This window comes from Mycothermus thermophilus (assembly GCF_041956435.1).
Source record: "Mycothermus thermophilus strain CBS 625.91 unplaced genomic scaffold VTJ04scaffold_4, whole genome shotgun sequence".
Classification (NCBI taxonomy): domain Eukaryota; kingdom Fungi; phylum Ascomycota; class Sordariomycetes; order Sordariales; family Chaetomiaceae; genus Mycothermus; species Mycothermus thermophilus.
Window position 1 is genome coordinate 1,237,532 of NW_027191430.1, and position 24,839 is coordinate 1,262,370.

A 24,839-nucleotide genomic window follows, 5' to 3' on the forward strand; every position below is an offset into this window, starting at 1 on the left:
ACGGGGCCACGTACAGAGACGCGGAAGCCAAGACGGAGAGGCGCAAGGCGGCGTCTCGAACGAGGAAAAGGGCCGTTTAGGCTTCAGCCACATCTGGCATTCCGCAGCTCTCATTGGCTAGACCTCCTGCCCTCCCGGCTGGGCATCGGGATCAGCCAATCAGATGCGCAGTCCATCGGCCGGTTCCCGAACGGGGATAGGGCCGGTTGCAGGGACCAATTTGGCGGGAAGGGACAGGACAGGACAGGACAGGCACAGGGACAGGGCACAAGGCACAGGGCAAAACTGTGGGAAGAATCGAGGACGAGAAGAGGGAAAAGTTGAGAGCTGCATCTTGACTCGTCCAATCCAAATCCCTCCACCCTCAGGCATCGCAATTCAGATCCAATCCCTCTCTCCCTCTCGACAGTGCTGACAGCCTGACTTTGACAGTGGCTATACGCTGTAGATTCAGCTCTGCTGCACTGCCGCGGCACTCCTAGCCATTGTGTATTAGTTCTGCCCCTGATCATGTCGCCATCGCCGTGGCCGATGGAAGATCAAGAGCAGTCCACCTCAGGTTTCCCCGCCGATGGCATTGCATTGTTGACTGCCCCCAAGCCAAACCAACACCCCATCAAATCAATCATCAATCATCATTCGTGACATGTGAAAGTCATTTCTTCAACCCAAGGCAGTTTCGGAGGCGCTTGACGCTAACCTAGCGCTCCGTCGTGTTGTAGCGCCCTCGATGGCGTCAGTGCTAAGCGAGGGGGGCTTGTCCTGCTTGCAACTGCGCTGCACAACATCGCCCAGGCCAGCGCCAGGGGTCTAGCGGCCGTTTCAAGCCTTTGACCTCGAAAGCTTCGAGATAAGTTCGCTGGGCTGGGGTGCATGAATCTTGGCTTTTTGGCGGCGCTCCGGGGGCTTGAGTGCGCGCGTGGGATGAACCATCACCTCGGTGGTTCGTTTCGATCGCTGCTCGTTTTCGCTCTTTTCACAGTTTAATCCCATCCCTTCCATCGTAATGCCCGTCTTTAGCATTGGATCCGATGAGCCTCCTGCAGCGGCGGCGGCGCCTGTTTGTGGCTCGGGTACCTGATCGTCCCGAGGCTAGGGCGCAGAATAGGTAGGATCCCCGGCGAGCTTGTTACCCTGAAGAGAGAACAGAGAGGTGTTTTAGCTCAGCTCGGCCACCGAGCCATAGTGTATGAGCCACGACGTCGCTTCGTGAAGGCGTGTCTGAGATGGGAAACCTCCCACGTGTCTTGTTGACATGCTGAAGAGGAGTTTGGCGATGGGAAACAGAACAGACTCTTGTTCCTGACAGAGAGACATGTCGCGTGCGAGGCAAACCCCCCCTGCTACTCCAGAATCTCCCCTGTGGAGTTCAGGACCTCACGGCGACAGGGCATTTGCAACGTCGTGGGGGAATCTCGGCGACAAGTGAATATGCTTGGAGATGATGGGGTTGCTCTGGGAGGACCCGACATGGGCAATTTTGTTGACTGAGATGCTACTTCACAGTAAACTGCCGGCTCTTTGCAGCGAGGAATCCACACAAACCAAACAAGCATGACGATGAGACAGTGACAGAGAGTCGTCCCTCTGTAACTCAGCAACCGTCACCGCCAGAGCTGCTCGCAGCTTGTTCCCTGCAGCAGACTCCAGCGACTCCAGCAAGACGGACAATGCCGGGGGCCGGTTTGCTTCATGGACGTGGACCCTCCAATGATACTAAGCACCTTAGCTATGGCACCTGAGCTATCCCACGGAGCAGTACGGAGCACCTACGGCGGGATGATGGAGCATCATGAGATGCTGTTATCACCGGGCGCCCGTTATAAAACTGTTTGGTTTCCTGCTAAGAAACTTGACCAACTTATCAAGACGGTGGGGCCGACTAGTAAGTTTGATGGCCGCCGCCGAACGGAGCATGACGGCCATGTTGCGCTGATGAGTTTAGGCGAGAAACGCAGTGGGAAGCGGGAAAATAATCGGGAGCATGCTGCCGCTCAGTCCTCGGGACACGGCGTCTCTGCCTTTTCGGAGTCGGTGATCCAAAATGCAAACAAGTGAAATCTGCTTCATAAGAAATGGAAAACAAAAAAGATTCATGTGAAGATGGGATTGCTAGTTCTGTTAGTAGTCGGAGCCTCAATGAGTTGGATTGGACAGAATACAAGTCGAAAAAAGGGTCACCCCATGTCCCCCAACCCAGACCGGAGCATGGCATGCTTGTCGCATCATTGCCTTTTCTGTCCAGCTCCCGTGCACTGGTTGGTCTGCTTTTTGGCCACTGATGATGATGTGATGAACATCTGAACAAACTGCTGAACTGACAAATCCACAAATTCCCACAACCCGATACCTCCGACTTGTCGAGGTATTCTTCCTCATGCCACCACAAAGATCCGAGGTATCGGTATCTTGTGAGCGAATGCTTGTCAACATCGCCATTGCCACGCTTCGGTCCTTTCTTTCAAGGTTTATGCGAAACAGCGCCTCGTGGCTTGCCCCAAATTCCCAAACCCCACGGCCATCTCCGTGTCAAACATGCTTCGTATCTCTCCGTCAAAGCTGTTTCTGACAGTCTTGCTGCTTGGTTTCTTCATCTCGCGTGTCGTTGCGCGTGCTGGCGATCTGGCGTTGATATGGATCCCCCCCGGGTTCCCACTCTTTTTTTCCACCACCTCTTCCGGCGCCAGGCCATCTTTGGCTTGAGTGCCCGGTGTGGCTTCGGAAAGAAAGCGTGAGACCGGTTAGCTAGAGAGAAAGAGAAGAGAGAAGAGGGGGGGTTGCGCTCGGGTGGTCCCCCCCTCCCCTGGTCTTCCACTTCTTCCACACCCCCCTGACCATCTGGGACGCCCACCCCCAATGCCACCCTTCCCTTCCCACCCAAGAGCTGTTGCACCACTTACAGGGCTTGGGCACTCTAGAAACTTTGAGGGAATCTGTATGGACAGTACCCTCGGGATGTACCCGAGTGTACCTAGTGATAGAGAGCCAGGGAGGGCCGGCTGAAGGGCTCTGCTGGGAATGGGCTGGTTGCTGCTGCTGCTGCCACACAACCGCCAAACGGTTCCCCTCCCCCCGTCTAATAACATGGGCCGCTCTAAACCTGGCCCGTTCTTACTGCTGGATTATACATGTATCCCTTCGTCCGCTCCCCCCGCCCACCCGCTCACACTCAAGAGTTTGTTTCATTACTACTACTACCTACCACCCGCCACCCCCTCTCCCGTCTTCGAGTCCCTTTTTTCTGTGTTTTGCCGTCTTTCCCGTCTGTCCTTCACCCGTTGACATTCGTCTGCTGTGTGCCATCTTCGACCACGCTGTGCTTCTCTAGATGACTGCCTTTTGATCTCAGTCGTCGTCCCCGGTAGCACCGGATCGTTTTTTCACCTTCGACGACAAGCAGAACAGGAGTCGCACACGCGAGACATACACACACTCACACACCGAGACCCAGTTCGACATTCGACGAATTTTGGATTATTAGGAGGATTTCAGGACGGATAGGAGATTCAAAGGGGGTAACTGGTTTACACGTTCACCACATCGACGATACGTTCAACAGGTCACTCGACAAGATGATGACCCTGCCGACCAACCCGCCGGTGGCCCCGGCAGCCAAGGATGCCGCGTCGGCGAGGAAGCGGAGGAGAAGGGCCCCCGCCGGAGGAGCCGCCGACGACTGCTTCACTTGCGCCAAGAGGAACGTCAAGTGCGACAGGAGACGGCCCTACTGCTCGCAGTGCCTCGAGATTGGTAACGAGTGCTCGGGCTACAAGACCCAGCTGACCTGGGGCGTCGGCGTCGCCAGCCGCGGCAAGCTTCGCGGACTGTCTCTCCCCATCGCCAAGGCACCTCCCGTCAACCCGCCGAAGACGGCCGGTAAGGCTCCGGCCCCGGCGAAGGGCAGGACGGTCAACATTGCTGCCCCGGCTCAGACTCAACCTCAGCAGCAACAGCAGCAGCAACAACCCCAGCAACAACAGCCCCAATGGCCGACGGAGCATCAGCATCAGCATCAGCAGGAGGAGCGCAAGGATGAGGTCATGGTGGACACGGCAATGGATATGGGAATGGGTCATCACAGGCGTAACCCGTCAGCAGTGCCGGCTCCGGTTTCGATCCCCCCGCCACCAGCATCCTTCCACCCCTACGACATGTCGCATCTCTCGCCGGCCACCGAGACGGCGCCGGCCGGCTGGACTCACATCCCCTTCTCGCCCGCCATCCCGACCGAGACGTCGAGGTTTGCGCCCGCTCCGCGGGCCCTGCACATTCCCACCACCACGGCCCAGGAACTGATGCAGCGCGACCTGATCCACACGCCAATCGACGCCATGAGCGACGTCGACTACATGTCTCCCATGAGCCACTCGTTCCCGCGCGACGACGTGCCCCCTTACATCCACAGCCCCGTCGTCTACGAGGGCTTCCCGACACACGCCTCGCCCATCCCCCAGAGCCCCGTGGCCGCCATGATGATCGAGCAGTCGCGCCCGCCGCCGCCCTGCCCCAGCCTCGTCTACGCCCCGTCCGAGACCTCGTCGAGCCTGCACTCGCACTTCTCCCACGTCGAGGCCCTCGAGGCCCAGCTGGGCCGGAGAATGGCACCGCAGCCGCAGCCGCAGCCGCATGAGTGCGACGTCCTGAGTAGGTCACACACGCGTGCCCCTCTTCCTCCTCCTCATGATCCTCCCACGCCCCGTGCCACAAGCTCTAATCGCGCGGCTTCTCATCATCAAGTCCCCGGAACCCCGGATCTCGACACGTACGGCTCGAGCGTCCAGTCGCACGGCCCGTTCTGGGCCACCTCGTCCAACCCGGAAGAGGAGGCCATGCATCAGCATCAGCAGCATCAGGAGAAGAGCCTGGCGACGTCGTGGACCGCGCCGTTCCCCATGCAGTCCCCCTCTCCCGTCCTGCAGGTCAGCCCGGACCTCATCACCAAGATGCCCTTCTTCATGGACTACTACGAAAAGACCATGTGCCCGAGCATGGTGTTCATCGACGGCCCCACGAACCCCTTCCGCGAGCACATCCTGCGGCTGGGCACCAGCAGCCGGAGCCTGCAGCACGCCATCTGCGCGCTCGCCGCCTGCAACCTGCGCATGAAGCGCAAGCTGAGCCTTGGCCACCACGGCGCCGCCGACCTGGGCGAGCGGCGTCTGGAAATGAGCCCGATTGATGGGTCGTCGTCGGATCTGCAGCCGACAGACCAGTCCCTGGCCGAGGAGTACCAGCACCGCAACTTGGCGGTCCGGCTGCTCAACGAGCAGCTCAACGACGCCGAAAAGTCGACGCACGACTCGGTGCTCGCCACCATTCTGATTCTGTGCCATTACCGCATGGCCGAGTCGGGCGTGGCCAAGTTCCAGACCCAGTTCGCCGGCGTCCGCAAGATCCTCTCGCTGCGCCGCATGTCGCCGTACCCGCCGTCGCGCGACTCGGCCTGGATGGAGGCGCTGTTTACCTACTTTGACGCCATCTCGGCCAGCGTCAACGACCGCGAGCCGCAGCTGACCCCGTCCTTCTTTGGCGTCCCGCCCGACGCGAACCTGCTGCCGATGGGTATCGAGAACCTGGTCGGTTGCGACCGCGAGCTGTTCAAGACGGTCAGCAAGCTGGGCCGGTTGAATTTGCTGTCTCAGCACCGTCCTGTTGAGCCGGTCCTGCATACAACTCCGTCCCCCATGCCTCGCAACGGAGGAATGTCTACCGTACCACCCCGCTCCACACCCCCTCTCGGAGCCCCCTTCAAACCGCCCCCTACCACCACCGCCGCCGGGCCTCTCCTCACCCCTGGCCAGGAACATCACCACCCTCACCACCCTATGCACGCCCACCATCACAGCATCTTCGGCGGCGGCATCCCGCACCCGATCAACTCGAGCGTGCGCTTCGACGGCGGTGCCCCTCAGCACCACAACCCGTACAGCAGCCCCAGCGTCGAGGACGACGCCCTCCTGGGCTCCTCCCCCATCGCCTCCGCCCCCTTCGACGACCCGCGCAGCATGTTCTGGCGCGAGTGGAAAGAAGCCCGGCAAGCTCTCCAGTCCTGGCAGTTTGATGCTTCCCGGATCCGCGCCTCGCTCATGACGCCGTTGCAAACCGGCACCACCACCACCACCACCTCTACTAACATCACCTCCCCATCCAACCCCTCTTCACCCCCGCCATCCACCACCGCACCCGGTCTCGGCTCACCAGCCCCGATCACCACCACCACCACCCCCAGCACCACCACTCCCACCGGAACCATCCAACCCACGCCCACCCAAATCCGCGACCTCTCCGCGCTAAGCGAAGCCTTCCGCTACGCGGCGCTGCTCTACACCGAACGCCTCGCCAGCCCCAACGTCCCCAGCAACCACAACACCTTCCGCAACCTGGTCTCCCAAGTCGTCTACTACGCGACCAGCCTCGAAGCAGGCAGTGCGGCCGAAAAGTTCCTTCTCTGGCCGCTGTTTGTTGCGGGCAGCGAGTGCGTGAACGAACTCCAGCAGAATATCGTCCGGAGCAAATGCAGGGAGATCATGGCGCGGAGTGGGTACATGAATAACCTCGCTGCGCTGCAGGTGCTGGAGAGGGTTTGGGCTTCGGGGGTGCAGCAGGGGCAACAGCAGGGGCAGCAGCATATGGATGGGAGGGGGAAGGGAGGGCCGTTTAATTGGGCGAGGTCGGGCGGGTTGGGGGGGATGGGGGTGGAGGTGGAGTGGATTATGTTTTGATCTTTGATGGTTCTTTATGAGGGAGGTTATGATGGAGGTTTGGTTTTATGATGAGGTTGAGATGATGATGTTGATGATGAGGGGTTCTATGCTTGGGTTGGGACGGGATGGGCGTGAACGACGGTAAGGGTGGTTGGTGGTTTGTTTGTTTTTTCGTTATTGTTTGTCTGTTTGGTTTGTTCAGGGGCGGTCTCGTCGATTTGTCTACGTCTGTCTTTCTGTCTGTCTGTCTACCGTCGAGTTTTCCTTTGTTTTTTTCTGTTTTCTTTTTTCTTGTCTCTGGGAGTACTTCTCACCTCCCAGCCTGTACTATATACCTACTTCCGCGATGCATACACTTCGGAGTCGACGGGGACGGGAAAGGGGGAACGCGCATATAGGGGCGCAGTTGGATGGAAGGGAAGGAGTTGAAAGAAAGAACACAGACACAGCACACACACAAAGACACACACGCAGACTCGAGGTAAATATTTTCTTGTCGTCGTTTGGTTTTCTTAGTACTAGTATCTACTTCTAGCTACCTGGGTAGTCGGGTTTGGTCAGGGCAGGTCCTTGGGTTTGAGATATACAGCGGTACAAAATACAGATATAAAATTGAGAAAACAAACATCTTCGTTCCCATCATCTGGGCTGTTGTGAAATTGTCATCATAGGAGGCGGGAGGAGGGGAGTTTACCATGGGCTGAGTCGCCGGCGATCTTGTCAACATCAGAACCTACCTACCTCCCTACCTGCCATACGCGAGATTTAGGTCGTCAGGCTCCTGTTTGTTCATGCCGCCATGCCTCAACTCACCCCCCTAGAAAACACCGCATCTCAAGAAAGAGAGCATCGGAATCATCCCGCCCCCTGACAGCAACCCTCAAGCATACCAAGTAGCGACATCTTAACAGCAGCAGTAAACACAGGATCGTCGATCAACCTCGCTTAACCACTCAAACCGGACAAGACAAGACAAGACAAGACCAAGCTCGCCATCGTCCCTGTCCGTCCCTTTCCTCAGGTCGTTCCCAAGACCGAGCAGCAGCCAGGTCCCTCCCGATGGCCGGGACAGGTTACCTCAGGTACCTCCTACCCAACCGCCCAGCCAGCCGGGACAGTCTACTGTCTAGGTAGTAAGTAGCAAGGTAATGAGGGTAGGTAGAGTAGCTTTGCAGCACCAAGCCAGACCCAACACCGACACCGAGGTGAGGGTCGCTAGTGCAGAGTCCCGATGCGATGGCGCTTATGTATGGGCATGCACATACGGACAGCTACATACAGCGACACCCTACGTAGCGAGGAGCGGGGACTAGCCGGAGAGGGAACTGGAGGCGAGGAGAGACAGCACCTAGGGACAGGTGGTGGTGGTGATGGTGGTGGGACTCTGTGCTTTGGCGATCGGATGCGGGCGTGGTGGAGTTGCGGGTTGGAGAGGGGTGAGGGAGTAAGGGAGGGAGTGATGTCCGGGTCGAGCAAGACCGGGTTTCTTTGGAGGAGTCGGCATGGACACTGGAGAGGGATGGGATATCGCATCGTCTTTCGCTCACCCCCCTCTCACGTCCAGTCCAGTCCACGCGACCCCAAACCCCATATCAACAACCCCCAACCCAAGACACAAAGGAGCTTCCCGAAACGTGCCTGGGCCCCGGACCCGATATCTAACCTTAGCTCGCTCGGTACCTACGGGAACTAGGGCCCCTGCCGACCTACTTACTGTTGCCGCCGCTGCTCTGTCACTGGGGTTAGGTAAACCGCGCTTTTGCTGCCAGCCAGCCAGAGACCTACTCGTCGGATAGTCGGATACTTATCAATCATCCGTTTTTGTGTTGTGGTGTTGATGGGGACGTATTGTGCTCACCATGTCCCCATCGACCTGTCGATCATTGCGTGGATCAGACAACCAGACATCCCCAAAGATAGAACACCCACAAGCTCAAGCTCCAAAAAGATGCGACGGAGGTGCGGATCGGATCGGTTCGAGGTGTCCCTGTTTCGTGGGGTGAGATTTGACTTGTTCGGTGGAGAAGAAGGGGAGTTGGAGATGGGAGTTGGTTGGAGGTGTGATTTACACAGAACTTGGTTGGGCGTGTTTGTTCAGCTCAGCGTTTCGCTGATCGTGATCGTCCTCAAAAGGAGGGGTCAACCAGCAAAGAAGGACCTTCTAGTGCCCTTCTGGAAGGCCAGCCACCACGAGGAGGATGCAGGTGGCACACCACCACTAGCATCTTGAGGGGTGGGAGCTTCCCCTCCTTTTCGTTCTCACTTGTCCTCGGGCTGTGCTCAATCTTTCAGACTAGAACTTGTGCCGGCGTGTACTACTGTGTACTCATGTCATCACATCCTCTATCTCAATCCCTGACCTAGGTACTATTCATCTCATGACACACACAATCAACAACCCGATCACGAACTCAGTAGGAGCAGCAGCAGCACCACGTCGTCTGTCAAGCTGTCTGCTGTCTGTCTGTGAGCACAGCCACACTCTCTCAAACCGTCGTCGCGCATGACGCGATCATACCCGGCCTAATCTCCGATGGGCAGGCAGATAACCCCCCTCCCGCCTTCACGCAGTTCGACAATCAAGCTTGACAGCGCCGCGCTAATGTGAAGTACCCGATGTCAACACCACCCACCATCATCATGGCCACTCATCATCATCACCACCACCACAGCTGCATCACCGTTACCTACCCCCAGCTACCCGAGCTACCCCCCTCTCGTGTCGTGAAAGCCGGGTTGGTTGGCTAGACAAGGCATGCGTCGGCTTTCCAGTCCCAGCCAAGAAGAGCACCCAAGGTATGCAAGCAAGAAAGACTTGAGCTATTTACGTCTGATGGGAAACCGGGCACGAAGCCCCTACCACTATACTTGACATGCATGCACACATTATTTGCGCGCGCCACATCGGGCGTTACAGCGCATCGGCAGCAGCATTGCGTGAGTTCGGGTAAGGGGACTTTTTGTCGAACGGCGCTCTCCTACTCCGCACTACCAATCCCACAGTCCTGCCCGACGGCCATGACGAGAGGGGCCAACGTGGGGGGACGGTGGGGAGTGATGAGTTGGGGGCGCTAGGAATTCTAAGTACTTACCCTTTTGAGGACCGAGATGAACGCATGCTGAATGAAGAAGAGATAATAGATAGGTAGGTTAAGATAGCCTTGGCCGATGGCGACAGCGAAGGGAACTTTTATCTAAGCAGCCACTCATCCACTGGGCATGACGTGACCAAAGGATTGACTGGAGTGTTGAAGGCATAGGTACCTAAGGTAGGATATATGAACATGGACGTCACGAGACGGTTTCCTGGTTCGAGAGATGGAGGAAGAGAGGTTGGCCCTCGGCTGTGGATGTCACGACATACCTGAACAGCCCGAAGAGGATGATGAGAGGAGAGGTTAAAGAGAATGCTGGGGAGTGAGTGTGCGGCTCACCGCTTTTGAGTCAGTCGGCAGAATCCGTCTGTTTACTACACAATATGCGTTGTGAGGAAGCAGTAGATACCGTAGTGACGGGTGTTGAGAGCAGCTGGAGTAAGAGCAGCAATGGACAAGCGGTATCTATCATCTCTTGCGCCCCAGGGCATCTTGAGCATGTGAAAAGAGGCCGGTGTCTATCATAACCCTAACCCCAACCCCACAACATCCGACTCCAGGTCCGGTCTTGGTATTCCTTGGCATTACCATGCCAGGGTTACTATCTCCTATCGATAAGCCCAACTTCCATCTTATCCATCTTATCGGATCAATCCATCCCGGAAATTTTGGAGTCCAGGATCACCAGCGACAAACAGACGTCCATCACAGCCTCCAGCCTACCAAGTAGACCTCCACCACCACCACCACCAACCCATCCCAGCATCACCCAAGCACCACAATGGGTCGCGAACTCCAAAAACGCAAACGCCGCTCCTCGCGGCCCAAGGTCAAGATGCCCAACCGCCGCAAAAAGATCCTCAACCCGCGGGGCAACGACATCATCGCCAAAGCCTGGTCCGTTTCCCTCTCTCCCCTCCCCCTCTTTCTTCCCACCCACCTTCCACTAACCCCCCTTCCACCTTAAAGGAACAAAAAAGAAACCCTCTCCCAAAACTACACCCGCTTCGGCCTGGTCGCTAAACTGGGCAAAGCCACGGGCGGCGTGCTGCCGACCAACAAATCCGTCCTCAACCCCGCGACCGACCCCTTAGCCCCGCGTTCCACGGACTCGGGCATGCTGCAGGTGCGCGAGGTCAAGGTCGAGCGCGACGAGCAGGGGAGGATCGTGCGGGTGTTGAGCAAGCCGAATCCGTTGAACGATCCGCTTGCCGAGATTGAGTCGGATGATTCGGACTCAGACTCCTCATCACCCAACAAGCAGAACAAGAAGGAGCAAGAATACCAAGAGTGGTCCGGCTTTGAGGAGGACAACAACAAACCCGAGGTCCTCCGCGCCCTGGAGCGCGAGGCCAGCAGACCCGTCGAAAAGACCGTCCGCCACCAGAGCCAGCGGGAGGTGGAGTGGCTGCAGCGGCTGGTCGACAAATACGGCGACGACGTGGACCGGATGGCGCGCGACATGAAGCTGAATCCGTACCAGCAGACGGCGGCGGATATTAGGAAACGGTTGAGGAAGGCGGGGTTGTTGAGTTCCTGAGGGACCGGCCTGCCGGGAGGACGGGACTACGGTAACGGAGGAGGAGGTTGGGTTGGTCAGAGGTACTCGGGGAGATTCTTGGTCCCATGGGAGGTGGTGGAAGTTTGGGACTGAAGAGAAGCTGGGGGTTGAGGAGCTGTGTTTCTGCCATTCCAGGGGCTGTCAAATGGTGTATCAGGATGGGGTGATGCTCTGGAGCCTCTTTTCTGACTCAGGAGGACCATTGTTCACGGGTAAAGGCGTCCGGCGTTGCTCAGGATCGAAACTCAGATGTATTACTCGGAGGTACACGTGGGATAATAAACCAAGGGAGTCAAAAACATATTATGAACCAGATATACCGTTCAAATATTCATGGTATCTTCCGTCCAGGCTATGTATGTGAACCACTCCCGAACGCCGCCACCAAAAACAAACAACAACGACCAAGAAAGAACCTACAAATCCAACCCGTCCCACCGAGCATGTATATCTCGACCATGACCATCCCATCAGATAGCTAGATAAGATGCCACCATGCCGCCCCCGCCATTCACATAACTGCCACATTACAGTCCCGCCCACCTCCCATCCCAAGGTCGTCACTAGATCGGGATATGTTGGATTCCCCAACATACATCAGGTAGGTAGGTAGACACCGCTCCCAATCATTCCAACAACACACTCGACGTATCCCCTCATATACGCCAACAAACCCACAACAACCCCGTCCATTAAATCAAGGCCTCTCAACCCGCTCGTACGGCGCCGCCGGGAACCGTGCATCCTCAAACGGCTGCGGCGACGGGCTGTGCGTGTACCTGCCGCCCACGCTGCCCGAGTGATACGCCGTGTCGGTGGTCTCAAACATATCCCCGGGCTGGTCGCGGCGGAACGGATTATCGTGGTACGAGCTCACGGTGCTAGCGTTGGCCGCATAATTGGTCGTCGAACCAGCCCCGGTCCTGGAGTACGGGTCGGTGTAATCCGACCTCGCACCGCCGCCGCCGTACTCGGTGGCCGTGTCGTGCGGATCGTCCTGGTCGTGCATGTTGACGGGCGCGTACGCCTCCTCGTCGTGCGGCGCGAGGGAGAAGGCGGCCTTGTCCGGGTCGATGTTTTGGTTGCCGGCCGGCCCGGAGCGGTCGTAGCCCGGCAGGCGGTGGTGCCATTGGTAGTATTTGAGCGTCCAGATGCTGATGAAGGTGGTGGCGCAGAAGAAGAGGCTATTTTTTGGAAGAGGCGGGAGCGTTAGCGGGAGTTTGAGGGCTGAGATACCTGAGAAGGCGGGGAGGAGAGGGAAAGATGAGATGGGATGGGATGAGACGGGGAGAGAGGAAAAAACGTACGTGACGAACACGCCCATGGCAACGTTGCCCTTGCTGGGCCCGCAGGCACCTCCGCAGAGGTTCGCCGTGTTATAGGCGGCCTGGGCGGCAAAGGCGGACAGCCAGATGACGGTGTAGATGGCGTCGACCGCCACCATGGCGTGCGGCTCGGCGAAGCGGCGGGCGCGGGGCCATCGCGGGGTGCCGATCAGGTATATCCAGGCGGGGACGGTGAGGAAGAACTAAGGTCGAGTCAAGAGAGAAACCTTTGCGTCAGCCGGACTGTCCGTAATCCTCCCGTGAAAGGGGTTTTAGAGGCTAGACAACATACCACCGCGAAGGCCCAGCCATTGTTTCCGACAATCTTGGAGTCCTTGTCCCGGAACACGGCAATCTCGAGACACCACCCGATGAAGCCACAGACGATCTGGAGCGAGTGGAAGACCAGCTTGAAGGTCGGGATGTTTTCGGGGTCGATCTCGAGGTCTTCCCACATCTTGTCCTCCCCGAGTTTTTGTGTCTCTGTGTTCTTGTGTGTCGAGGTTGTGAGAGTGTGCTGGTGGTGGTGGTGCTGGTGGTGTTCGTGGGTGTTGGGCGCAAACGGAGGGGTTGACTCGGCAACCAGGGGGTTCCTTTTGCTGTGGCAGCAACCCCTGAACGAGCGAACGCTGTTGTGGGTGAAGGTACAGTAGTCTCTAAGAGACAGTCGTCGGGCGGCGATGGTTAGTCGCGAGACAACAAAACAAACGCCGTCACAAGCAAACGCTGATCAAGTCTGATGAACGACAAAACACGAGAGAAAAGAGAAAGAAAACGAAATTCTCCCAAGCCGTCGTCTCGGGAACCCGACTTGTTGCTGAAAAACGAAACAAGGCTCAGCTCGCAACTGTTTCCACGGGGGCTGACAGAACCCACCAACAACACAGCCGCACACTGAACCTGAGGATGGAAACCTGACAATCATCACCCTGGACGACGGGGGCAGTTGCACAGTGCAAAGCCACATGGAGATGGCGCGTCCCCAAGCCACTTGGCACGGTATTTACGCCTGTCGGACCAATCATTTGCCACCGCAAACCGTATCGGTGGGTCCGATGACGGGGAGGCTCAGGCCAGACATGACAATCCATGTTGCCTCAGCCTGGAAATTCGGCGGCCAAGGTCTGCTTGGCGCCCGCTTGCTTGCTTGGCTTGTGGCTCACCCGGGTGGATGCCTCATGAGGCTCGGGTCTTGTCCCGTCTTTGGGGGCTTTGGGGGGTTTGAGGTTGGTGATGCTTCATGCCGGAGTAGGGGGTGTTGCAGATGGGCGCTTCGGGATGCGCGTCCTTGGGATGAAGCGCTTTTGGATTTGTTTTTTTTTTTTCAGTTTACTGAACTCCGGCGGATGTACGCACCTAAGTACGCAAGTTATAGGGGTAATTATTACGTACTTCTACGGCCGAAGACTGGACATCTTGGGTCAGGGCTGATCGCTCGAGATTCGATCCAATACTCGGGACTCATCGATCAGAGCCGAGACCAGGTTCGAGATCTAGGTAGGCTGATCTGATGTGCACGCAGGCTCTATCCAAATCCCCCGATCGCGTTTCTCAAGATATTTTGGGAACGAATGTCTCTATACTCCGTGCCACCCTGCAGATGCAAGCCTCTCCGTCTGGAATGTGATGCACGTCAGTGGGGAGCTGAAGCATCGCATCTGCTCCATGTATTGGACGGCCATCTGAACATATGTCCCCACGTCCTCACAACCGGCCTATATGAATGGCTTACAAGGAGAATAAGCTTACCTCAGGACTGCCGATGGGTGATGAGGAACTAACAGGCAGCCTTATATAATGTTGCACTGGGTCTCCCGCTTGTCTGGACATAGATTGGGCTCTTCGTAAGCACTACCATGTCAGCAGTTGAGCCGCAACTTGGCATCCAGCGACGACATATCAAACAGTTGAGGAACTGGTATTGAGCAAGGTCAAGTTTTTGCTCGTACGTACAGCAGGTACGCGGAATCAAGACGCTAATAGAAAGACAGAACACCCTTCGCCATCCGAGTCCCGAACTCAAACCATCAAGTCATTAAGTCCCTCCCATCCTCCACGTACAACACCCCACACTACCTATCCAACGTCACGAACAAGCAAACCGTCTAAACCCCTCCTGGACATTCCCCGCCTTCAAGCCTTGAGCGCCTTCAAAATATCCGCCTCCAACGTCTCCGGCTTGGTCATGGACGACCAGCGCGCGATGACCTTCCCATCCTTCCCCACCAAAAACTTCTCAAAGTTCCACACGATGCGATCCATCATACCAAACAGCCTGGGCGTCTCCTTCTTGAGCCACACAAACACCGGATCCGCCTTGGGGCCATTGACGTCCACTTTGCCCAGCACGGGGAACGTGACGCCGTAGTTGACCTGGCAGAACTGCTGGATCTCGTCGTTGGACCCGGGCTCCTGGTTGCCGAACTGGTTGCAGGGGAAGCCCAGGATGACGAACTGGTCCGGGTGCTTGGCGGTGATGGACTTGTACAGTTTTTCGAGGCCGGCGTACTGCGGGGTGAAGCCGCACTTGCTGGCGGTGTTGACGACGAGGACGACTTTGCCTTTGTATTTGGAGAGGGGGTGGTCGGCGCCGGTTTCTGGAGCGAGGTGGGTTGGTTGGTTAGCGGGGGTTTGTTTACTACTAACTACGCAGCAGGGGGAAGGAGGAGAAGGAGGAGGAGGAGGATGCGGAGGACGGGAGACGAACTGTCTTTGACGGTAAAGTCGAAGAAGGTCTTGCTGGAGGCCATGGTTGCGGAGAGTTGTTGGTTGCTTGAGGAGTGGAAAGCGATTGGTGACGGTTGTTGAGGATGTTTATTATTATCAAGACGAGTGAGGTGTTGTGTGGCGAAGTTGCCGAGAAGGTACGTCACAAGAGCGATGACGATGCTGACGAACCAGATCTTAGTTGTAGGTGTCGATGATGAAGAAGTCGATGATGCGGAAGAAGACATGGTGACGATGAGACGGCCGTCGGGAGTTGCGGGGCCTTTTGACACGAACAAAGAATCCGAGCACACGGGATTCGGTGTTGCATCTGTTGCATCACACGTGAAGAAGGTTCGGCTAGCGGAACCGAGCCTTGCTCGTTTGGGGGCAGAAGGCGGCAGAAGGGGGTCACCAAGGTCGCGTCGCAGCGGGAGCCAAGGCCATGATTCCAAACACAAACTCCATCAGGCATGGTCTGGATGGAGCTGCCATTGGTGGGGTTGACGGGAAGAGTTGCTTGGTGATGGGGAATCAAACCGTCTCAGGGAACTTTAGGAACTTCATGATGGCGCAAGATTATGGAATTCTTTGCTTGCGATGCAACTACGGTGAAGAACCAACCAATCTACCTCGTTCCAAGTCATTCTATGAGGAATCTTGGACGGGCTTCGGGGTCGTGGATATCTCCGAAGCCGAGGTTCAACTTGGGGTTGAGAGGATTGGGAAAAGGAAAGTTCCTTTCTTCACTTGTCTCTTGGAGGGTGTGACGGTGTGATGGAAAGGAACCTGGAAGCTTTCCCATCCTGAGGTGTTTCCCTTGCCAAGATTCGTCTCAAGACAAACATCAGACGACCAACGCTGTGCATTCCCGCTTTTGGTGTTGGCTTTGCGTTTCAGATTCAGATTGCATCTGGAGAGATGCAAGATCAAAATGAGAACTACTCGTAAGGTGAAAATACCTTTCCTAAATCTCGGGAAGTCGGGTACAGACCAGACGAGCCTTTTTATCTCCCGTCCATACTGCGCACCCCGTGCAATGCATGCAGGAAGGGAAAGTAAACAGTAAAGGTCCAAGCATCCGTTTACACAGTATCATGTCGTCATCCTCTGCATTCTGGTGGCGGCCCTGCTTCCCGGTCCGCGACGGCCCGTCCGGGTCTCGTCTCCACATCAGCATGGCCCCAAGCAGGCCGCATGTCCAGGCCCAGGCCCCGCGTGGGATTGATTGCCCCGCCAATGGCACAACCTGGAAAGCAGCAGCTGCTCAGCAAGGCATGGCGGGGCTCAAGACCATCTCATCTCAGACTTAGTCTCAAGCAACTTCACAACAACGTCAATGGGCCAATTGAGCAGTAAAACCTCACAACATACAATCCCTGAATCCTAAACTATGGTCATTTGAGAGACGGAACTTGTGCACAAGCAACAGTCCGGGTTTGGGAATCCCCCAGTCTTCCCAGTCGAAGGACCTGAGTGCTTTGACGCCAGACACCATCATCTACTGTTCATCACCTCCTGCGGCCAGAATCACACCAATCTAGTTGAATTACAGCATGGCCTCTCAAGAAAAACGGAATATCGTCATCGTCGGTACGGCATCCCCAAGTCCCTCCCTGTCGCCCTGGCCTCATTCACTAACCCAGCCTCATACACTCAACCACAGGCGGCGGCATCATCGGATGCAGCGTGGCCTACTTCATCACACGCCATCCCAAGTTCAACCCTGCCCTTCACACCGTCACCCTCCTAGAGGCCACCTCCATCGCGGCCGGCGCCTCCGGGAAAGCCGGCGGCCTCCTCGCCCTCTGGGCATATCCTTCCGCCATCGTCCCCTTATCATATCGCCTCCACAAGGAGCTGGCCGAGCAGCACAATGGCGCTCAACGATGGGGCTACCGTCGTCTAGGCTGCGGAAGTATCGAAGCTATCGTCAAGGAAAAAGACCTTGAAGCCCGGACCACAAAACCACCACCACCATCACCAACACCGCCAACAACAACAAACACCAGCACCGCCACGGAGGGTGACCTCCCCATCCAATCCACCCTCAAAGACGACGAAGCTGCCAAAGACTGGGAAAAGCTCCCCAAGCAAGACCACGCCGCGACCGCCCTGCTGAAGGACTCTCCCCTCCCCAAAGACCTCGACTGGATCGACGGCAGCTTAGTCCAATCGTACGAAGAGATGGGCTCCCCCGGCGCCACCGAAACGGCCCAGGTCCACCCGTTCCACTTCACCAACGCCCTCGCCGACCTCGCGCGGGAAAAGGGCGTCGACATCCGGCTGCGCGCCAAAGTCACCAAGCTCGACACCGGGCCCGCGGACACCCACACGGTCGTGTACGAGGACAGGGACACGGGGAGCATCAAAACCATCGACGGCGCGACGGACGTGGTTGTGGCCGCGGGGCCGTGGACGGGCAAGTTACTCCCGCGGACAAGGATCGAGGCGCTCCGTGCCCACAGCGTGGTTTTCGAGGCGGACGTAAGTCCGTATGCCGTGTTTACGGATATCCAGCTCCCGGTTAGCTATGTGCCCGAGCATCGGAGGAAGCAGGGTTTGAAGAGGAGGCATAAGGGGAGCGTGGATCCCGAGATTTATGCCAGGCCGTTTGGCGAGGTGTATGCGTGCGGTAGGTCACCACAATTCCTGCAGACTCTTCTGGAAATGACTAACAACCCTCTTCAGGAGAACCCGACAAACTCATCCCCCTCCCTGCCACCGCCGACCAGGTCGAGGTCGACCAGTCGCAATGCGACGACCTGATTGCCTACATCGGAACCATTTCCCCGACCTTAGCCGCCGCGCCCGTCAAGGCGCGACAGGCGTGCTACCTGCCGCAGCATATCCGCTTCGGCGAGCAGCGGGGCCCGTTGATTGGGAGGACGTCGGTGCCCGGCCTGTGGGTGGCGGCGGGCCACACGTGCTGGGGAATCCAGAACGGCCCAGGAACGGGATATCTGGTGGCGGCGATGCTGTTTGGGGAGGAGGTGGATGGGGAGGTTGCCAAGTTGGATCCGAGGAGGTTTAAAGTTTAGGACCTAGGGAAGGGGGATTGGAGGGGAGGGAGTGGTTGAGATAGAGTATTGTGTGGGTCTTAGACTTGTTAGACTTTGTGGGTTTCCTGGTTCATGGGGTAGGATCTATGGTCAACTTGTGACATGGGTTCTGTAGAAGCAAGACACAGTGTTTTCTGCGCAATCAAGACGCTAAATGCCGAAATGATATCCATATAAGCAATCCCGTTGCTCAGCTTACTGCTTTCAGCACCAAACTCAACAGCGCGGTCACATGGAATGTCTCGTATGATGGATGAACTACGTATGCCATACTTTATCCTGCAGCCGATGCCCCATAACCGAATCTATCCGGAGACATTGTGGTCATGAATCTTCACTGGCCACCTTGGCCGGGTTGTCTGGGTTGCAATCTGTCGGCAAGTCAGCCACGAGAATCATTCATTGCTGAACCCTCTGGACGGGGAATCACACAAGGTAGGGAGGTACTCACCATCAAAGATATGCCCCGCCCTCGTCCACAACTTGAGTTTCTCCCGCCGAAACTCCTCCAGATCCCTATAAATAAATCAGCGTCAGCTCTCCTTCACAGTCAGTCAACCACAACCCAAAGGCGTACTCACCACTCCTTTTCCTCCAACCACTTCTCATGCAAATACACATACACCTGCGCCTTCCTCTCCTCCCCCTCCACCTGCCCCTCCCCGTCCTTGAGATTCCCCACCCTGTCCAGCAGCTTCACAGTGACCGTCCGGCGCTCGTACTCGGAGCCCTCAAACATGTCCAGCTTGGCCAGATTCGCGGCCGTCAGCCCCGTGGCAAAGACCCCCACCACCGAGTGGTTTGCGTCGGGGATGATGCCCGGGTAGTCTGCCATCTTGACGCGCCGCCGGCAGTAGCCGTGCAGGATGGCGGGCTGGAAGGTGTGCAGCGCCGCGATGGCGGGCGGGACGTCTTTGGTGTTGTAGCAGACGGTGTAGAAGACGTCGGGGACCATCAAGGTGCCTGGGTGGTTAGGGATGGGTTAGCCGTTCACTAATGGATGAAGATGGTTTGGAAGGGGGAGGGAGAGGATGGTTGGGGTTGGTTAGGTACCTACCGTAGAAGAAGGCGCAGTGAACGCCGTCGTCGCTTGGGACGCTTTCGTTGGGTGTTGTTGTCGAGGACATGGTACCTCAGTGGATTCAGGGGTGAGGGGTTGCTCTGGATCGGGGGTTGGGAGTAGGGGATGGGAGGAACAAGCGGCCTGATATCTTAAATCTGGGGAAGCAGAGGAACAAATAAAACTTCCTGAACAAAGGAGAGAACTCGTCGTCTGGTTATTTGTATCGCTTTGACTGGAGAGTGTTTTAATCAGAGAAAACAATGAGTGGAAGCGTGAGTCAACAATGGCTTTGTTGACTGTCAATGAGACTTATCCCTGCTCGTTGGTTGGTCGTCTTTTGGGCCTCAGCGCTGCGGGCAGATAACGCCGGGAGCTCCATGACCCCGCCGAGGGGCACTCGTGCTCCGGCCCGGACCGGATCAGGGGATGTGTCTCGCAACCAATTCAGGGGTTGTAGATATTTGCCTTAGATAGTAATGAGTAAATCAAGACTCGATGACGCCCTTCCACTCTATTTCAATCTTGCTACATAGTCCGTTTATTTTCTGAAGTCGTCGTCCTTGTGATGTTCCTTATTCCCCTCCAAGCCCCACCTCTCGGCCGTTTGGTCACTTTTAGTCATGAATTTGTGAACTCAAACAATTCTCACCTCAATCTTTCAACAACTCAAATAAACAACACAACCAACTCTGCTTCCCTTCAAAACCTTGAACTCCCCCAATGTCCGAAGCCCTCGCCGACGAGATCGAAGCCATCAACTCCATCTATGGCACCGACACCCTAACCCGTTCCAGCTCAGACCCCTCGGGGGACATCTTCATCCTCACCCTCCCCGGCGACGCCGCCGGTTCTGCCTCTCTGCGTCTCCAATTCCCTCCCACCTACCCGGACGTACCCCCCATCCTGCTGGGCACGTACAGCTCCGGCTCCTCGGGCAAGCGCGGCACCGCCGCCCGCGACCTGGCTCTCTTTCGCGACGCCGTCTCCGAGGTCTACCAACCCGGCCAGGTGTGCTTGTTTGACGCGATCGAGAAGGTGCAGGAGTTGCTCTCTTCTGCTGCTGAGACGGACGGTGCTGGTGCCGGGGATCACGATGAACCGCCAGAATCGGACAAACACCCGGGCAACATTCCCGACCACCATCAACAACCCCCATCATCCGCGGTAGCAAACCCAAAAGAAGAAGAAGAAGAAGCAGCCTCCCTCGGCCCGGAACCCCCCTGGACCCTCTCACCCGCCATCGCCGAATCCAAATCCACCTTCCTCGCGCGCTGCGCGCCCGTCACCTCCCCGTCCCAAGCCACCTCGTACCTCGCCCACCTGCTGGCCACCGACAAGCGCGTGCGCGCCGCCACGCACAACATCACGGCCTGGCGGATCCGGGGGCCCAACGGCACCAGCTACCAGGACTGCGACGACGACGGGGAGACGGCGGCCGGCGGGCGGTTGTTGCATTTGATGCAGCTGATGGACCTGTGGGATGTCATGGTGGTGGTGACGAGGTGGTATGGGGGTGTGAAGTTGGGCCCGAAGCGGTTCGCGCTGATTAACCAGGCGGCGAGGGAGGCGTTTGTGAGGGCGGGGTTGGTGAAGGAGGAGGGGGGAGGAGGAGCGGGGAAGAAGAAGGGGAAGTGAGGATGCGAAGAGGAGGGGAGAGGGTTGGCTGGAGGGAGAGAGTGTAAAGTTGGGAGAGGAGTTGGGGAGTTGGCGGGTTTGTTGTTGCTGATATATGGTAAAGGGGAAAAACATGGTTTGTGTTACATCCAAGGGGAGTTATACAGGCTATTACATCTGATTCTTTTTGCCTTGACCAATACTCCATAATATACACTCCCATTTTCCAATCCCCCTTTTCCAGACTTTTTGCCAACCTATACCTCTGCTCTCCATTACCACCACATTACCCTCAATCCCCAGCCTCTACTTAGCTCATTCCTTCCCACCTCCAACTTCTACTCACCTCATCCCTCCCAACCTCCAGCCAACCGCTTCCGCATCACTTCCCCTGCTCCACCGTTTCATTTTCCCTCTGCAAAACCTATTATTCCTCACTCTCCCCCCTCCCCCTCCTCCCCGCCAAGCACATCCCCCAAAACCCCCATCGCCCTGGGCACCACATCCGCCCCCAAAATCACCGCCCCGGACCTGGCCGTCGACAAGTACGACAGCTCGCCTCCATCCCCTCCTCCATCCCCTCCTCCTCCTAACTCTCTCACCAACCGCCCCGCAACCCCCGAGACAATCCCCGTCGCCTCAAACGGCAGATCCGCCAGGTCCAAGAAAATCGGAACTAACCCCCCACTTCCACCACCTCCTCCAGCACCTCCACCTCCAGCACCACCAGCGACGGTGCCGCTCCCCTTCCCCGCGGGACTCCCACCCCTCCCGTCGTCAATCTCCACGTAGCAATAATCCTCCTCCTCACTTCCCACGCCCGTCCCCGTCGAGGCTGCTCCTCCCGTCCCCGTCCCCGTCCCCGTCCCGCCAGCCAGCACGGCACTCCCAAACACCGGCAGCAGCGCCCTATCCATCAGCAAGCTGGGCGGATCCTCCTCGGCCAGCGTGACCGACAAGAACCGCGGCTGGGCGGCGAGCGCGGCGACCAGCGCCGTGTAGAGGCGCGTGTCAGCCGTGTCGACCCAGCTGGGGGGGACGGGAGTATTTCGGCGTGACGAGGAGGTGGAGGCGCCGGAGGGGGTGTGGTGGTGGTGTCCGCGGTTCGTACCATTGCCGGTGGGCGGGGGGTTGGTGGGGTTGACGGCGGTGGTGGCGCCGTTGGCGCCGTTGGAAATGACCGGCCCGGTGCCGGTGCATTGGACTAGAGTTAAACCCGGGATGATGCGCGGGGTGACGTTGTGTTGGCGGAGGAGGGCAAAGGTGCGGTGTTGCAGGTTGGAGAGGGTGGAGGAAGTTTGGGTTGGTGACGACGAGGGGGGATGATGTGGGTGGTGGATGATGCTGGCGGAGGGAGAGGAGATGAGCTGGGACTGGTCGTCCTCAGAGAAGACGAAGCCTTGGGCCAGCAGGGCTTTGATGACGGATTGCCGCGCTTTGGCGGGGACGAGGATGTAGTCGGAGTCTGTGTGGCAGGTTAATAATGAGCTGTTCTGGGATGGATGGTTGGGGGAAGCTTACAATAAGTGGTGATGAAAAAGATGGGAATCCCCGCCAACGCCAGCGGCGATGTCAGATCAGCCACCCTCGACCCGGCATCCATGCCCGTCCCGTACACATTCAACACGGCGTACGTGTCTCCGGAGATAGCTACCGTACGAGCTTGTTCCTTGGGGAGGCGGGCCAGCGCCGGCCGGAAAACGGACTCAGCCCAGGCGGCATCGCAGACGATGGAGCATTCGATGGGGGTGACGCTAATGTTGAGAAAGCTGCCATGGTGGGAGTCATGATGGTGATAGTGGATTTCGTCGTTGGTGATGGAGGCTGAGGAGCTGGAGCGCTGCCGGGAATAGGGATCCCGACTCGGTGGGAGGAGGATTTTGAGAATGGGCTGGAGGAGGCTGGGATAGAGGTCTAATGGGATGTGGATGAGGCTTAAGGTGCCTTCCTGTTGACATGGTTAGTTGTGACCAGACTAAAATATCTTCTGGAGGTGAGATGATGGTGTCCTCGTGTAACCTCATCAACGGCCCGAAGCCGAGGGTCGACGGTGTGTAAGCGTTTCAGTAATGGCACTCACCAAGAATGAGATTTGGGCATGCATTGTGCACCACGGCAGCTTGCAGCCGGAGAGTGAGTACTCGGATCAGTGAGTTGATTGAAGCATGCAACCGCTGGGCTAGGTAGGTACTCGAAGAGATGTGCGGATTAAGAGGCAGAAGGTGTGAGCCGGGCTGGTCCGGAGTGTCGTCGGTCTTTGTCCGATCCCGGAGCCGAAGACGTAGCTTATCGAGGTAGGCGTCTTGTCAATGACGAAAACCGTTCTTCTTTGTCCAATCTTGTGTTGAAGAATTGGGGATGACTGGATAAGCAAGGCTTTGTTCCTCCGCCGCCGTGAGACTATGATGTCTCGACGTCTTTGACAGCAATAGGTACCGGGTAGCAAGACGGAAACCCTTGGTCCTGTGAATTGCGACCACAGCCTGCAGAAAAGTAATGTTCCTGCAGGATGGATCTCAAGGTAATCAACAACCGAGAGCCGGAGATATAAAGGACTAATACGATAAAGTCAGGTCGTGAGTCAGAAGACAAGTCTCGATGACGAGTGCCACTAACACCGAGGACCGAGCTTTAGCGGGGGTTAAAACTTACATATGTACAACTCCTTGACTCTGTCACCGTTTATTTTTGCTCCTCTCCTGCCTCCTGAGTAAGATATCGGCGAGAAAAAATATCCCTCAAGAACCAACACCTGTTACAGGAAAGCCTATGATAAGAGGCCTGGTAGCTTTGTTGAACGAAATCGGCGTCTAGTCACCGGCTCGCCACGGTCCAGCGGCCGTTGCCATGCCCTCGAATAACCGTCGCCGGCGCCGCGCCGCGCCAGGGGGTGTTCGCAGCGGTCCCGCTCTTGTGTGACGTAAAGATGCGCCCAGAGCAATTATAAAAGACAAGATCCGGTGCGCTGGTAATCAGTATACGAAGATCGAGTATCAAAAGAGACTCATGGCCTGATAAATTGCAACAGGTAATGCTGAGTGCGATAAGGGATGAGACCTCTGACACGAGACGACCGTCGGTTTCTGGGATCTGTCTTGTAACTATACTGCTAGATCCGACACCTAGGAGATAGGGAAGAATAGGGAAGAAGAGGGAACAATTGGACCTGGCTTTTGGCATCTCCACCATCCCATCCGAAGCCGAAGAGGAGTGGGGGACAACAGTTCATCGTGGGGGGAGAGAAGGCCCTTCAAGCAATGTCATCAACCTTCCAGCTGGGAACTGCCTCTCAATTTCATTTCCCATGCTACTCACTGATGACTTGGCCATGTCAACCTCGAAGCAACGCACCCAAAAGAGAAGTCCACCTGCATCCCTCATGCATATGCGTAGAACCTCTTCCAAGCCCATCCTCCCTCTTCTCCATCAATTCTAGGGATATCGATGCCAAGCCATGCAACCGAAGACGCCCTTCGGAATCCCAAGCTGCAAGTCCCGTCTCCCCAGCACGGACAACACGACGACTTACAAGCAGACGACACCCGAACCCCGTGGGGGTGCACCAACAGCAACGCCCGTTGGTCACCACACTCGAGGTTAATGCACCTCCACACGTTCAGACGACGCACCCCGACTTGAAGCTGCGTGACGTGCATGCAGATGACAGGGAACTGGGGTTCATTACAACATGTGCAGAGAGGAGGGGTCA

General features: G+C 57.0%; 13 protein-coding genes across 13 annotated transcripts; 7 read left to right on the plus strand and 6 right to left on the minus strand.

Moving 5' to 3' along the window:
* Window positions 1-1,731: 1,731 nt before the first annotated feature.
* Window positions 1,732-2,058, plus strand: VTJ04DRAFT_6179 (uncharacterized protein; the record flags this gene model as incomplete). The annotated part of the gene is made up of 2 exons (XM_069364373.1): window positions 1,732-1,885; window positions 1,946-2,058. 2 exons carry the CDS (start codon window positions 1,732-1,734, stop codon window positions 2,056-2,058), a joined length of 267 nt encoding a protein of 88 aa, XP_069218206.1.
* A 1,514-nt stretch (window positions 2,059-3,572) lies between these two features.
* Window positions 3,573-6,722, plus strand: VTJ04DRAFT_6180 (uncharacterized protein; the record flags this gene model as incomplete). Its single annotated transcript, XM_069364375.1, has 2 exons — window positions 3,573-4,644; window positions 4,738-6,722. 2 exons carry the CDS (start codon window positions 3,573-3,575, stop codon window positions 6,720-6,722), a joined length of 3,057 nt encoding a protein of 1,018 aa, XP_069218207.1.
* A 107-nt stretch (window positions 6,723-6,829) lies between these two features.
* On the plus strand, window positions 6,830-7,102 carry VTJ04DRAFT_6181 (uncharacterized protein; the record flags this gene model as incomplete). The annotated part of the gene is made up of 1 exon (XM_069364376.1): window positions 6,830-7,102. One exon carries the CDS (start codon window positions 6,830-6,832, stop codon window positions 7,100-7,102), a length of 273 nt encoding a protein of 90 aa, XP_069218208.1.
* A 3,478-nt stretch (window positions 7,103-10,580) lies between these two features.
* On the plus strand, window positions 10,581-11,339 carry VTJ04DRAFT_6182 (uncharacterized protein; the record flags this gene model as incomplete). The annotated part of the gene is made up of 2 exons (XM_069364377.1): window positions 10,581-10,696; window positions 10,769-11,339. The coding sequence occupies 2 exons, from the start codon at window positions 10,581-10,583 to the stop codon at window positions 11,337-11,339; spliced, it is 687 nt and encodes a 228-aa protein (XP_069218209.1).
* A 56-nt stretch (window positions 11,340-11,395) lies between these two features.
* VTJ04DRAFT_6183 (uncharacterized protein) lies at window positions 11,396-11,954 on the minus strand (the record flags this gene model as incomplete). The annotated part of the gene is made up of 2 exons (XM_069364378.1): window positions 11,396-11,545; window positions 11,781-11,954. The coding sequence occupies 2 exons, from the start codon at window positions 11,952-11,954 to the stop codon at window positions 11,396-11,398; spliced, it is 324 nt and encodes a 107-aa protein (XP_069218210.1).
* A 103-nt stretch (window positions 11,955-12,057) lies between these two features.
* On the minus strand, window positions 12,058-13,142 carry VTJ04DRAFT_6184 (uncharacterized protein; the record flags this gene model as incomplete). The annotated part of the gene is made up of 3 exons (XM_069364379.1): window positions 12,058-12,544; window positions 12,668-12,888; window positions 12,978-13,142. 3 exons carry the CDS (start codon window positions 13,140-13,142, stop codon window positions 12,058-12,060), a joined length of 873 nt encoding a protein of 290 aa, XP_069218211.1.
* A 1,676-nt stretch (window positions 13,143-14,818) lies between these two features.
* On the minus strand, window positions 14,819-15,639 carry VTJ04DRAFT_6185 (uncharacterized protein; the record flags this gene model as incomplete). The annotated part of the gene is made up of 2 exons (XM_069364380.1): window positions 14,819-15,282; window positions 15,393-15,639. The coding sequence occupies 2 exons, from the start codon at window positions 15,637-15,639 to the stop codon at window positions 14,819-14,821; spliced, it is 711 nt and encodes a 236-aa protein (XP_069218212.1).
* An 849-nt stretch (window positions 15,640-16,488) lies between these two features.
* Window positions 16,489-16,704, plus strand: VTJ04DRAFT_6186 (uncharacterized protein; the record flags this gene model as incomplete). Its single annotated transcript, XM_069364381.1, has 1 exon — window positions 16,489-16,704. The coding sequence occupies one exon, from the start codon at window positions 16,489-16,491 to the stop codon at window positions 16,702-16,704; it is 216 nt and encodes a 71-aa protein (XP_069218213.1).
* A 243-nt stretch (window positions 16,705-16,947) lies between these two features.
* Window positions 16,948-18,432, plus strand: VTJ04DRAFT_6187 (uncharacterized protein; the record flags this gene model as incomplete). Its single annotated transcript, XM_069364382.1, has 3 exons — window positions 16,948-16,984; window positions 17,058-18,026; window positions 18,083-18,432. The coding sequence occupies 3 exons, from the start codon at window positions 16,948-16,950 to the stop codon at window positions 18,430-18,432; spliced, it is 1,356 nt and encodes a 451-aa protein (XP_069218214.1).
* Window positions 18,433-18,777: 345 nt separating this feature from the next.
* VTJ04DRAFT_6188 (uncharacterized protein) lies at window positions 18,778-19,580 on the minus strand (the record flags this gene model as incomplete). The annotated part of the gene is made up of 4 exons (XM_069364383.1): window positions 18,778-18,824; window positions 18,905-18,969; window positions 19,035-19,416; window positions 19,511-19,580. 4 exons carry the CDS (start codon window positions 19,578-19,580, stop codon window positions 18,778-18,780), a joined length of 564 nt encoding a protein of 187 aa, XP_069218215.1.
* Window positions 19,581-20,236: 656 nt separating this feature from the next.
* On the plus strand, window positions 20,237-21,151 carry VTJ04DRAFT_6189 (uncharacterized protein; the record flags this gene model as incomplete). The annotated part of the gene is made up of 1 exon (XM_069364384.1): window positions 20,237-21,151. The coding sequence occupies one exon, from the start codon at window positions 20,237-20,239 to the stop codon at window positions 21,149-21,151; it is 915 nt and encodes a 304-aa protein (XP_069218216.1).
* A 413-nt stretch (window positions 21,152-21,564) lies between these two features.
* VTJ04DRAFT_6190 (uncharacterized protein) lies at window positions 21,565-23,234 on the minus strand (the record flags this gene model as incomplete). The annotated part of the gene is made up of 3 exons (XM_069364386.1): window positions 21,565-22,595; window positions 22,652-23,078; window positions 23,211-23,234. The coding sequence occupies 3 exons, from the start codon at window positions 23,232-23,234 to the stop codon at window positions 21,565-21,567; spliced, it is 1,482 nt and encodes a 493-aa protein (XP_069218217.1).
* A 75-nt stretch (window positions 23,235-23,309) lies between these two features.
* VTJ04DRAFT_6191 (uncharacterized protein) lies at window positions 23,310-24,460 on the minus strand (the record flags this gene model as incomplete). Its single annotated transcript, XM_069364387.1, has 4 exons — window positions 23,310-23,530; window positions 23,608-23,685; window positions 23,783-23,882; window positions 24,446-24,460. 4 exons carry the CDS (start codon window positions 24,458-24,460, stop codon window positions 23,310-23,312), a joined length of 414 nt encoding a protein of 137 aa, XP_069218218.1.
* Between the last annotated feature and the right edge of the window lie 379 nt (window positions 24,461-24,839).